We start from the raw sequence: 12,655 nt of genomic DNA, 5'->3' as shown, positions 1-12,655 counted from the left end.
TAAAACCTTTCCAACTTTTCTTCTTTCATGTTCAACGGTGTTGATCAGTTCACATGACTTGTTTGAATAGCTTGTAGCATAAAGTAGTGAATAATCGGTTCCACTCACTTTGGATGGCTCTAAATATTTTATCTCTTTGGGAGATGCCTTTTCTTCCCTCCAACACTCACTCACTCACATAAAGTTTGTAAAAGCATATTTAGAGAGAGAAGAACAATGTGCACTTTTTTAGAAATCCATTCTTGGTGCATATTGTTCTTCCCAAGATTCCTAGTTAGGTTCTTGAGGGAATACATACAAACAAGTGTGTTTGCTTTGGTCCATGCTTCAATTTTTCTTCAATAGGACAAAATTCCCACTTGGGTATATATATATATTCTCACTCGAGTTACAAGCTTATGCAACTAAGTTCGGCTCCTTGGAAAGTATTACGCAAACATGTCCACTGTAAAACAATTGAACAAGTCCTAGCTGAACGATTAGCTAAAATGCCTCAAAATGTACTGGAGGGGGATTTGATTAGTTGTCAACTTATCCCTACCCAAATAGTTATATACTACTAACCTGTTATTGTTGTCTTTGCTTGCATGCTATATAACACCGTTTTCTATCTCTCACTAAATCTTACTTTCAAACTCTCTTTCGAAAATTTCTCTACTCCTGTTTTCTAGAATTTTCTTAAATCGAGGCCAGAGACTCGAGCATATATTGTCTGGCCGTATATATATATATAATATCATGAAGATTCGCCCTAGTATGTGCGTTATCTCGACTAATTTCATCAGACAACTGTTTGACTATACTACATTTAGTTGCAAGAAACACGTACGATATAAAATTTTAGGTAGGCAACGATCGTGAACTGAACTATTTAAGACATGATTTTTTTAATTTCTTTTAAGTGAATTTTATCGGGTCCCGCATTGTTTTTCTTGTTTTTTTTTTAAGTTGTAATTATGTATGTGTTCGAGTGTTATCCATTTACTCTCGAAAAGGATGGACAACATGACGATGTGTTCCTACTCTCAATTGAAAGTTTCTCCAATCTTCGTATACGCATATTTTTATTAATGATTAGTAGTTAAAAGAAATTATTTGAGCACTTCAAAATATTTCCACAAAAAGAAACACGTAAAGTTATGCCCTTTTTATCACAACAAGAGATGTACAAACTTCTAGAGATCACAATCCAATGGCAGAATGTGACACTTTGAACCTATAAATGATAATAAGATAAGATGAGTATTGAAAAAATAGTTACTATTAAGAATATGCTAAAACATCCTCAAAAAATAATAATAATAATAATACCGAACAAAATACGCTAAATTAAATTTACTTAGACGAGAAATCGGTGAGTCGTTCGACCAAGCTGCTTTCGATTTTCGAGATATTTTAAAATATTTTATAACTTAAATGCTTTGTGATCTTTAAAGTTGGCCTTTTAGAGTGGGAGAAGCCTAGTGGGAATAGGGCTAAGAAGGAGCCAAAAGTAATGTTTTTTTTTTTGAAATTAGGAATTTTCGTTTGAATAATATTGTCATGTTACAAGTTGGTTGGGGAGTAGAACAAAACACATTTATACGAGTGTGGAACATTCCCCTAGGAGACATGTTTTAAAGCCTTAAGCGAAAGCTCGAAAGAGAAAGCCCAGAGAGGACAATATCTGCTAGCGGTAGATCAGGGGCATTACAAATGGTATCAGAGCCAGATACCAGACTATGTGCCAGCGAGGAGGCTCTTCTCCAAAGAGGGTAGACACGAGACGGTGTGCCAGTAAGGATGTTAAGCCTCAAGGGGGTGGATTGTGATGTCCCACATTGGTTGAGGAGAATAACAAAACAAAGTGTGGAAACCTTTCCCTAAAAGACGTTTTAAAGCTTTAAGAGAAAGCCCAAAGAGGACAATATTCGGTAGCGGTGGATATGGATCGTTACAAATATTATAAAATAAAATGGGAAATTACTATTTTATTATTTTTAGTGGATGTGAGTTATGCCATGGGCATGCCCATGCCATCACCATCCAAATAAGCATTACCTCTTCTTTTTCTTTTTAATTAATTAATTAATTTATTTATTTTTATGGGTATTTTTGTTGTGTTGGCTTTTTAACATGGACCTCCCATGAACAACCCCTTGACTTTATTTATTTATTTAATTATTTTTTTTTATTAAAAATAAATTTGAAAACAACCCCTTGACTTTATTTATTTATTTAATTATTTTTTTTATTAAAAATAAATTTGAATTGAAAGGGGCAATGAGAATCATGGCTTTTTGTGTCTAAAGAGTTCCATTTAAATTTTTCCATAGGGTCAGCTTGGCTCCCAAGTGTCAATACTCTTACCCACAAATTTTTTTAATTATTATTATTATTATTAATAATAAAAATGTCACGAATAATAATAATAAAATTTTCAAATAATTTTTCTCGAAAATGATTTGAAAAACTTTCGTGTTTTCTAGAATAAAAAAAATAAAACTATTAAAAAATATAGATTTTTTTTCGTATCGACTATATAATTTTTGTAGATTATAATAAGCGTTTAAATTCAAAATAATATAAATATGTGTATATTATTTATATTTTATCTATTTTAAAAAATATATAATATTAAAATAGAAATAGCTTAGAACCATTGCCACCTTTAATGTCATTAATGTTGGATGATTAAAGTCCCACATCGGTTAATTTAGGGAATGATCATGGGTTTATAAGTGAGGAATACTAACTCTATTAGTGTGAGGTCTTTTGGGAAGTCTAAAGCAAAGCCATGAAAGCTTATGTTCAAAGTGAACAATATCATACTATTATAGAGAGTCGTGTTTGTCTAACAATTAAAACTTGTAATAATTTTTATTGGTTGGATTCGATAACGAGGTTAAATTTTTTGGAAAATTTAAAAATTTGGTTCGATTTGTGGATTGACAATTCTTTTAGTCGGATTAACCTAACCGACATGAAACTAAAGTTGTAGTACTGTATCTGTTTGTAGTGGGTTTGAGCTGTTATAAATTGTGTAATATTCCACTCTATTTTTTTTTTTTTAAATAATGCAATAAATACATATTCTTTTTTTCAAAGGTTAAAAATTTCGATAACGATAGATGTGATACATCTATATAATATAAAATATAAACCAAAGTTTATTTATTAAATAATAATAATAAAAAAGACATAGAATAGAATAGGATTCAAAAGGTATTAATTCGAAACTAAAAAAAAAATAGTCCGACACCTAAGGTTGAATGGATAAAGTTATTCTCTTTTTCTTTTATTCATTCGAATCATTGCATCAAAAATTATAGCGTATAATTCTTTACCGTCTTTTCTATAGTTATTTTTTAACTTTTACCGTTAATTTTAAATAAAAATCGTGAATATTTTATTTCAAAAATATCCTTTTTAACCTTTGAAACGGTTAAAACAAAATAAATAAATAAACCATGAAAATAGTTTAATTTTACCACTTTAACGTTAATCATTAACTATACATTATACAACTCATCAGCCAATTAATGTGTTCAATTCTTTGCAGAATTACAACATTAAATTAATAAAATATATATATATATATATATATATATATATATTTATTTATTTATTTAAATTTATTTTAACTTGATTCCATTTAAAATTAACTAGAAATCCTACCTCTTAGAAAAAAAAAAAAAACTTAATTATTTATTTAATCGCTAATTTAAATTTGTTAAAATAGACACGACATGACACGTTCACAAAATTAAATATATATATTAAAAAAATCAAAAGAAAATAGTCACATGATATTGATGAACTAATTTTGCTGTTTATGATATTACATTTTATATCAATTTTTGTATTTTGTTTTATTTATATTCAATTTTAGTGTTTCATTTATTTATTTATTTATTTATTTATTTATTTTCTTTTTTCTTCCTTGTTTGTTTGTACTTTTTTCCATAATTTCCAAAATTAATAATAATGATAAATTGTTTGAAATGCCATTTTAGTAATTATTCTCCCAATTTCATTCTATTTTGTTATTTTAATTTTTTTATTTTTTAAATTTATTGTTTTTTTGTGAGTTCACACGTGGGTTGGAGAGGAGAACGAAACATTTTTTATAAAGACATGTTTTAAAACCATGAGGCTAACGACGATATGTAATGAACTAAAACAGACAATATCGATTATTGTTGGGCTTAAGCTGCTAATTTCATTAGTTATATACCTAAATGTTGGAATGTGTCCTTTCACTTTGATTTTTATAGCTTTTTGTTGTTTTGTAGTTATGAACTTCCCTTCCCTACCTTATTTATTATATAGACACCTATTGTCACATTCTTCATCTACCTTTACTCTTTCCTTTCACTTTTATTCATACTACTCCTATTCTCGTCTTTTTCACGATAATAGCCGGGAAAATTTAGGGTTTACGAAAACAATCTTCCCACCAGCTCGATTCATATACTAGTCATCTGTTCGAATTCGAAATCGACACATATATTAAGGAGAAATTTAGCTTTAAAAGTGTTGTCTTTTATCTCGATCATGAGATGAACTTATCTCGTGATTGAAGGTGAGATGCTTTAATCATATATTTCTTGTTCTTTTTTGGTAAAAACTTTTTCGATATCATGTGAGTCACAAGATCAGAAATGCATCCTCGAGTTCTTTCTTCTCTCTTTTTTTTTTTCTTTCCCTTTTTGTCAGTGCAGTGCTCGTTGTTTCTCGTATTGATTATACGATGAGATTCACTTTGATCGATTGTAAGAAGAAACTGATTCGAAATAGACCTAAATTAAAATAATCTAACTTACGTTGTTAAGATCGATTAAACGAACTATATTAATATAAATTTTATAAACGTACGTAAATATCAAATCTTAGAGTACGATAGGTGCCCAATTTTTCAAAGATTGGCCTTAAATATTTAGCCATCACAATCAAAATTCCCTAGCTCACTAGCCCATTGTGTAAATTGTCCTACCAAATTTAATAAAATGTGAATCAAACAACGGTTTGAGATTATTATCGTACGATCTGAAATTTGTGAGGCTAACAGTGATACGTAATGGGTCAAAGTGGACAATATTTGCTAGTGATGGGTTGAGACTGTTACAAATTGTATCAGAACCAGACACCGAGCGGTGTATCAGCATTTCAGCAAGGACGCTGACCCCGAAGGGAGTGAGATTCCACATTGGTTTGAGAGGGAAACCGAGTATTCTTTATAAGGGTGTGGAAATCTCTCTCTAGCAGACACGTTTTAAAATTATAGAACTGCCAAGGATATGTTACAGGGCAAAACGGTCAATATCTATTAACAATGAGCTTACGCGGTTACAAGTAGCAGGATTCGGAACCAAGCTATCAATCTTTAAAATATTACTTTATAATTAACTCTCAATTATATTAATTTTTGTAAGGTCATTTTAGTAATTAACACTCAACTAAATTAGTTTGTGTTTTATTTTAAAAATTAAAATCAATATTTGTTTATTAAATAAATATCAAAGTCAGATGGTTGTTGATTTATTTAATTATATTTAATTCATTTTTAATATCCTATTGGAGAGTCAAGCGACATGCTCCCTTTATTCAATATATAAATTACAACATATTTTAATTTCATATTTATTATTTTTTATTTAACATTTTTAATTACATTCACAATATTTAATAGCATTTTAATATCACGTCAGAAACTATTAATATTTTTTAATTGCAATTAACCTCATTTTTTTAACTTTTATTATTATTATTTTAAAACTGAACTCTTATTTTATAATTCAAATTGAAATATTAAATACTCAATTATTAATATAAAATATTATTTTCCTTAATTTTTTATTTATATTTTTGTGCTGCCAACTCCCATTATTTTAAATTAGAAAAATGTTTCACGTCAATTATTATTTTATTTTATATATATATATATATATATGTGAGATGAAAAAACCTGCCGTCGTTTATTTTGTTTTTAAAATGATTTTTAATTTTTAATTTTTTTTTAGTTTTAAACACAATTTAATTTTAAGTAAATTTATTTATTTAAATAAATAAAAAAAGCCTTTTTTTTTTTAAAATTAAATTAAATTATTATAAATTTATGACTTTTAGACTGAATGACCTTCCTCTACCGCAGTCATTACTTTACTGACCAATAGAGACAGACTCTCCTACTTTTGTGGGGCCCACACGCAGTCATATTCTTAGTTAACCATCTCATTTATTTGTTTTTTTTTAAATAATATAATAAATTTATTTCTTATATAAGATTGCTGACGTCATCATTATTGAATCTTACTTGATAATCTTTGTCTTTTGATTATCATTAATTTATTTATTGAAAAAAATAAAATATTAATTCTCGATTGAGATTAAATTTAATAAATTTATTAAAAAAAATTGAAACAGATATTTTTTTTATTAATTAATTTAATTTAATTTAAAATAATAGAAGAAAAATACATAGCTATAAATGCTATAAAAATAAAAAAAGAATATATAGAGAATTACTTCTAAATAGTTTTCCTCATTATTTGGAAAGTTTTTTTTCAATAATTAAATTATGTAATTCGTCAGCTTAATCTGGTCAGTAAAATGTAGGTTTAAAAGATTAAACTTACATCCCGATAATTATATTAATTTTTATTACATTTTTTATTAAATAAATAATTTATGTAATAATGTGTGAAGCGGGCAAAGTGCATGAGAGACCAAGGCACATGCATTAATCTTATAATATAACTTATAATTGAAGTAAAAATGAAAGAAGAGAGAGAAAGAGGTACAAAAATATAATTGAAAGGGTAGGATCGTAATTTCATAAGATTTAAGTAATAAAATGTTAAAAATATATTCGAAGTTAATTTTAAATTTGAATCATATATTAATTTCAATATATCCAAAATTTTATTGAGTTGGCTGTACGCGTAATTATTTAAATTTTTATCGTTCATAAGACGACAAATTTTTTTGAATTAAGTTATAATATTGAACATAAATATTTTTGTGTGAGATTAGTTCTGGTTGTTTAGATCATTTATTCAAATTTTTGTGGAAGGTAAATTTGTAAAATATTTATTTATTTAATTTTAAATATTTTTAATAAGATTTCAATATATATTAAAAAAATTTACATTCTAAATAATTAAAAAATTAATTTTAACAGAAGGATAAATAAAAATAAAATAAATATTTGTAAGTAAACAAAAAAAACGTATATTTTAAAATTAATAATAAATTCAGGTTAGTTCAATCTAATCTAATTTTCGGAGAACCATGAATCTAACATAATTCTTATCATTTTCATTTATTTAAACTCAAGTCAATCCAAACAAGTTCGTAACTCAACCTAATCCATACGATTTAGCACTGAGTCACTTTTCATTCTAATTCAGTTAATAATTAGGACTAAATTGATACGAACGAAAAGATTATATGAAATTACAATTTAATCCTTATAATTTATTTTAATCCTAGAAAACGGACTCGATCAACATTTTAGTAATGATGTTAAAGGTAGCAAAATAAAAAGTATAACTTTTAATAAACTTTTTAAAAGTACTTCTAACCCCAAAAAAAAAAAAAAAAATCTAAATTTTGGTATTATAGGGATAATCACATGATTAAAAATAAAACACCATAATTAGAATTATTTACAATTTCAGCCCATATGAATTATAAAAGCAAAAGTACAACGTACAAAATTAACTCACTTTATTTAATTAATTTATAGTTTATTTAAATTAAAATCTCGAAAACTAGTTAAAAAAAAAATATATATATATATATATATATATATATATATATATATATATATATATATATATATATATATGCCACGTCATCAGCCTTAAAAATGTGCCACGTCATAGAATTCCCAAGTATAAAAGCTCCTCCAACGCCCCTCCCTCATTTCTCTGACAATTACAGAGAACAACCAATAGCTTTCTCTTTTTACACTTTTGCACACAAATTTCCATATTTGTCTATTTATATATATATATATTACATTTTTGTGTGTGTGTATATATATATATATTGAATTGATTTGAGGCTGTGGGGAATCGAAGAGAGTAAGAATTCGGTTCCGAAATTTCGGTGAAGTCGGAATCGGGGAGGAGACTGAGAGAGGGGAGATTTTTTATATTGGGATAAATTTTTTTGGTTTGGTATTGATATTGGTGGATGCCATGGCGGCGGGGGCAACTGATCGAGCGCGCCCGGTGGTGGTGCCAACGGCGGCGGCTGTGACGGTGACGGACCCAATGGGGAAGGAAGCGGTGTTGGCATGGTTCAGAGGGGAGTTCGCAGCGGCGAACGCGATTATTGATGCGCTGTGTGGACATCTGGCGCAGGTGAGTGACGATGGAGGATCGGAGTACGAATCAGTGTTCGCTGCGATTCATAGACGGCGGCTGAATTGGATTCCGGTCCTGCAAATGCAGAAGTATCATCCGATCGCCGACGTTGCCTTGGAGCTACGGAAAGTGACAGCGGAGAAGAAGAAAAAGAAGAAGAATCAGGACGAGGAAGAGGAGGAGGAGAAAGGAGGCGATGAGGCGGCGGTAGTGGTGGTCGAGGACGACGGCGATGGCGACGGCGATGTCGAAATGGAGGAAAAGAAGAACGAGATTAAGAAAATGAAGGAAGAGGAGGAAAATGAAGGAAAGATTTGTTCGGATGAGAAGGAAATCGTCGAAGAGATGTCGATCGAGATTAACGAAACCGATGGCGGAAGAAATGAAGCTCTTCTGGATCCAATCGAAGAGGAGGATTCAATTCGAAGCGAAATAACTGATTCAGGTAAGTTTCATTCTCTTTTCAATTTTTGATTTCTACAGATCTCAAATTCCAACACCAAATCACTACAGTTCATGATCTACGAAATTTCTCGAAAATCACTGAAACTCTGCATCCTTCCACGAAATTTCTTGAAAATCTTGTTTGAATTGATGAACAGTGAAACCAATTTTCTGAATCAACGACAACAAAAATTAGGCAAAATTCCTTTCCACATTTACAGGATTCAAACAGAAACCAAAAATTTCCAGAGTCAGATCCACGATTTCGTCTTTTACAGAACGCCTTTTTCTTTCGTTCTTTTCCAAAAAAAAAAAAAAAAAAAAAAGAAAAGTACCTGAAATCCAAAATTCATTTACGTTTCTTTTCGTCCACAACTTTCCAAATGAACAAAAGTAAGTTTCAATTCCGAGCCAACATTAAGTGCGAGTTGAATCAATGATTATCTTCCCGAGGTTTAAGCGGGGGTTTGAAATTCTCGAGGCGGAAAGAAAAGGTTAAACTGTTTCAAGATTCTACGGTTAGTTCCGGAAGGACGAACACTGTCAGATACGCAATGCCTCGAGATGGAAGCTTAGTTTAATCCACATCAATTCCCATCTTTCAATCTCACCCGTCCATTTTACCCTAAAACACCCAATCCTTTTCATTACTATTATTATCATTATTATTATTATTATTTCAAGATGGCACTTTTTTGACAAATTCCTTTGACGACAAAATTTTTGTACTTATTTTATCCTATAGATCCTCGGTTTTGCTTATACTCTTCAGATTAAATTATTTTAGCCTTAAATTATAAAGAAAAAAATATATATATTCCACCCCCACTTTTTATTTTTTTAAAATAAATGTTTCAAAATAATTTTTCGTTTGTAAATTTATTAGGATGTTGATAGACTATGGAGGTAGTCGTGAGTTGTGATCTTTGTGATCTAGAATGACCTGATAGTAGTTAATAGGATTAGTTCCAAAATTCTAGTAGTTTTTCTACACGATGTGGTTGTGATCTAGAACGACCTGATAAAAGCTAACAGGATTAGTTCCAAAATTCTAGTAGTTTTTCCACACGATATAGTTATGATCTAGAACGACTGATAGTAGTTAACATGATTGGTTTGAAGAAACGACATTGAAGAATGTCGGACTTTTCATCCACACGATGTAGCTGTGATCTAGAACGGCTTGATTGTAGCTAACAAGAGCCGTGATCTAGAACAGCCTGATAGTTGGTAGCTAACAAAATTTAGTTTAAAAAATGTCACTTCTCATCCAAAATTCTAACTCGTACGAGTAGTAAATGATATTATTGCAACATTTGAATAGCAGTTTCATTGTTTAGTCCTTCAATTGTTTTGTTGTTTTGTGCTCTGAGTTTCATATAAGCCTATGTGTACATTTTTATATGATATAGCCGCTTATAGCATAAAATTTGTCACGGACAATGAGTTGACCATATAGAATATTAAAACCATATGGCTCCATTTCTGAGCATAGTTTAAAATTGTCCCACCTCATTAAATGCATTTGTTTAGTGATTTGTTGAGTAATTTATTAAGATCAAGATGAAAATATTCTTATCTTTTTTGGGTGGGAAATTTTAAAAAAATTGGGACAGGATCTCATCAAGGAGTGCACCCCACTTCAGCTGAAGTTGAGATATGCAGTAATCATGGGGAGTGTGAAGCACGTCCAGGACAGATGAAATTGACAAAAGGTTTTTCCGCCAAGGAGCCAGTAAAAGGGCACATGGCGAGTTCTTTCTTTTTCCATTCAAATTTACTCTGTTCTTCTTGCTGGATTGTTAGTTTTCTATGGCGGTTTGGGCTTTGTTTGATTCATTTGGTGATATTTGGCAGGTGAATGTTGTGAAGGGATTGAAGTGTTATGAAGACGTTTTTACTGAGTCTGAATTGGCTAAGTTGGATGGGTTTGTTGATGACCTTCGCTCTGCTGCTAAGAATGGAGAGCTCTCTGGTTCGTCTCTTTCATTTGATTCTCTCTCGCATTATTATCTCTTATCCATAGAGATGAAATTATAAGATGTTCTCTTAATGTGTGCAGGAGAGTCATTTGTTTTATTCAATCAGCAAGTGAAGGGCAAACGACGAGAGATGATCCAGCTTGGTGTCCCCATTTTTGGACAGATCAGAGAGGAATCGGCCAATAACAGCCAAACAAGTAAGACGTTTCTCTACTCATCCCATTTTTCAAGGTCGTTGAAACCCATGTTTGCCAATATCAAATCAGCATGATTTCGTTTGAGTAAGAAGTCAGAAATTTGAATCTTTCAATGCTTACAGGTAACATCGAGCCAATTCCACCTCTTCTTATGACGGTGATAGATCATCTTATTCAGTGGCAATTGATTCCAGAATACAAAAGACCAAATGGGTGTCTCGTTAATTTCTTTGAAGAGGTATTTGATTTCTAAAAGACGTTGATTTCTTTGATGATATCTGAAAATGGAGAGTGGTTGAATCGAAGGAAAATATGGTGTGTGTGTGTAGGGAGAGTACTCACAGCCATTCCAGAAACCTCCACACTTGGAACAGCCCATTTCCACTCTGTTTCTTTCTGAATCAACCATGGCTTTTGGGCGTTCTATTGTCAGTGATAACGAAGGCAACTATAAGGGGCCACTCATGCTGTCCTTGAAGGAAGGGTATGCTTTTTCCAACAGCCTTATCATTCAAATCTAGCTTTTGTAATGGTTTCTCATATTCAATCATGACTGATCTGAACCATCAATACATGTTTTCAGTGTTGTAGGCTTCTTTCGGTTCGTTGTGTTGATAATAATAAAAAGTGTGTAACTTTGTAGGTCTCTTTTGGTCATGAGGGGGAACAGTGCAGACGTTGCACGTCATGTAATGTGTGCATCGCCTAACAAACGGGTCACCATCACGTTCTTCCGAGTTCGACCAGACTGTGATCAATACCAACCACCGACATCTCAGATGTCGAACGCAATGACTCTCTGGCAACCAGGAGTTGCAGGTGCATGTGCCTTGCCTAATGGAGTGCCCTACGCCTATGAAGCAATGGAGGTAGTGCCAAAATGGGGGATTCTCCGTGCACCTGTTGTCATGTTAGCTCCTGTCCGCCCTGTGGTGATGAGCCCTGGAAGATCCCAACGTGATGGCACTGGAGTGTTCTTACCATGGGCTGTTAATTCAAGAAAACCAGCCAAACATCTTCCTCCTCGTGCTCGTAAAGGGCGGTTCCTGGCACTATCTTCCCCTGTCGAAACTCGTTTACCAGATTCATCTCAGCAGCAGCCAGGCATAAGTGTTTGAGTTTAAAATCAGGCTGTGGCGATTCCGAAGTCGAACCAACACGACTCGACTCGACTAAGTAGTGTTCTTGTCCTTTTACAGATCTAAGTGAGTTTTTCCCATTCCATTCCTCCCCACTCCCCACTCCCTACACCACAAAACCACTTATTTATTTGGATTTCATGTTCTTAGGGTTTTTTTTTTTTTTTTTTTTTTTCTTAGAAGTTGAGGTTCAAGTTTGATGAGTAAACTAGAGGAGTTAGGTTTGAATTTTGTATTTACTTGTATTAAAATCTTTCCTTTTCCTTCTAGAGATAAAAACTTGAACTATTTCTGCTGCCCTTACATGGATTTTCTGAAGCAATTTTGCATCAAAGCATGATTGATTCTAACAGCAACCAAAACATATATATACTTCATGATTATGTTCATTTAGAGGCCTAAAAGTACCATTTATTTACAGGAAAATATAGCACCCGAGATATTATCCGAATCCCGACATGTCTTAAGGCCTATACTTTTGATGATTATGTTCATTTTGAGTCCTAAAAGTACCAAGAATTTACAGGAAATATAGCACC

The 12,655-nt window shown here is 31.4% G+C and overlaps 1 protein-coding gene across 1 annotated transcript; it reads left to right on the top strand.

Moving 5' to 3' along the window:
- Positions 1-7,922: 7,922 nt before the first annotated feature.
- On the top strand, positions 7,923-12,431 carry LOC111497786. Its single transcript, XM_023148730.1, has 7 exons — positions 7,923-8,799; positions 10,415-10,548; positions 10,656-10,773; positions 10,861-10,977; positions 11,100-11,215; positions 11,307-11,461; positions 11,621-12,431. The coding sequence occupies exons 1-7, from the start codon at positions 8,187-8,189 to the stop codon at positions 12,093-12,095; spliced, it is 1,728 nt and encodes a 575-aa protein (XP_023004498.1). The 5' UTR covers positions 7,923-8,186; the 3' UTR covers positions 12,096-12,431.
- Positions 12,432-12,655: the final 224 nt, after the last annotated feature.

Source organism: Cucurbita maxima, unplaced genomic scaffold, assembly GCF_002738345.1.
Source record: "Cucurbita maxima cultivar Rimu unplaced genomic scaffold, Cmax_1.0 Cma_Scf00024, whole genome shotgun sequence".
Classification (NCBI taxonomy): domain Eukaryota; kingdom Viridiplantae; phylum Streptophyta; class Magnoliopsida; order Cucurbitales; family Cucurbitaceae; genus Cucurbita; species Cucurbita maxima.
Note: the sequence above shows the minus strand (reverse complement) of the source record. Positions and strands in the feature narration are given on the sequence as shown.

Excerpts from the sequence above, each read along its gene's own strand:
- LOC111497786 (XM_023148730.1), top strand. The coding sequence starts at position 8,187 with ATGGCGGCGGGGGCAACTGATCGAGCGCGCCCGGTGGTGGTGCCAACG. Across the intron at positions 10,549-10,655 it reads AGCCAGTAAAAGGGCACATG|GTGAATGTTGTGAAGGGATT; the intron begins GCGAGTTCTTTC and ends GATATTTGGCAG. Across the intron at positions 11,216-11,306 it reads TCGTTAATTTCTTTGAAGAG|GGAGAGTACTCACAGCCATT; the intron begins GTATTTGATTTC and ends GTGTGTGTGTAG.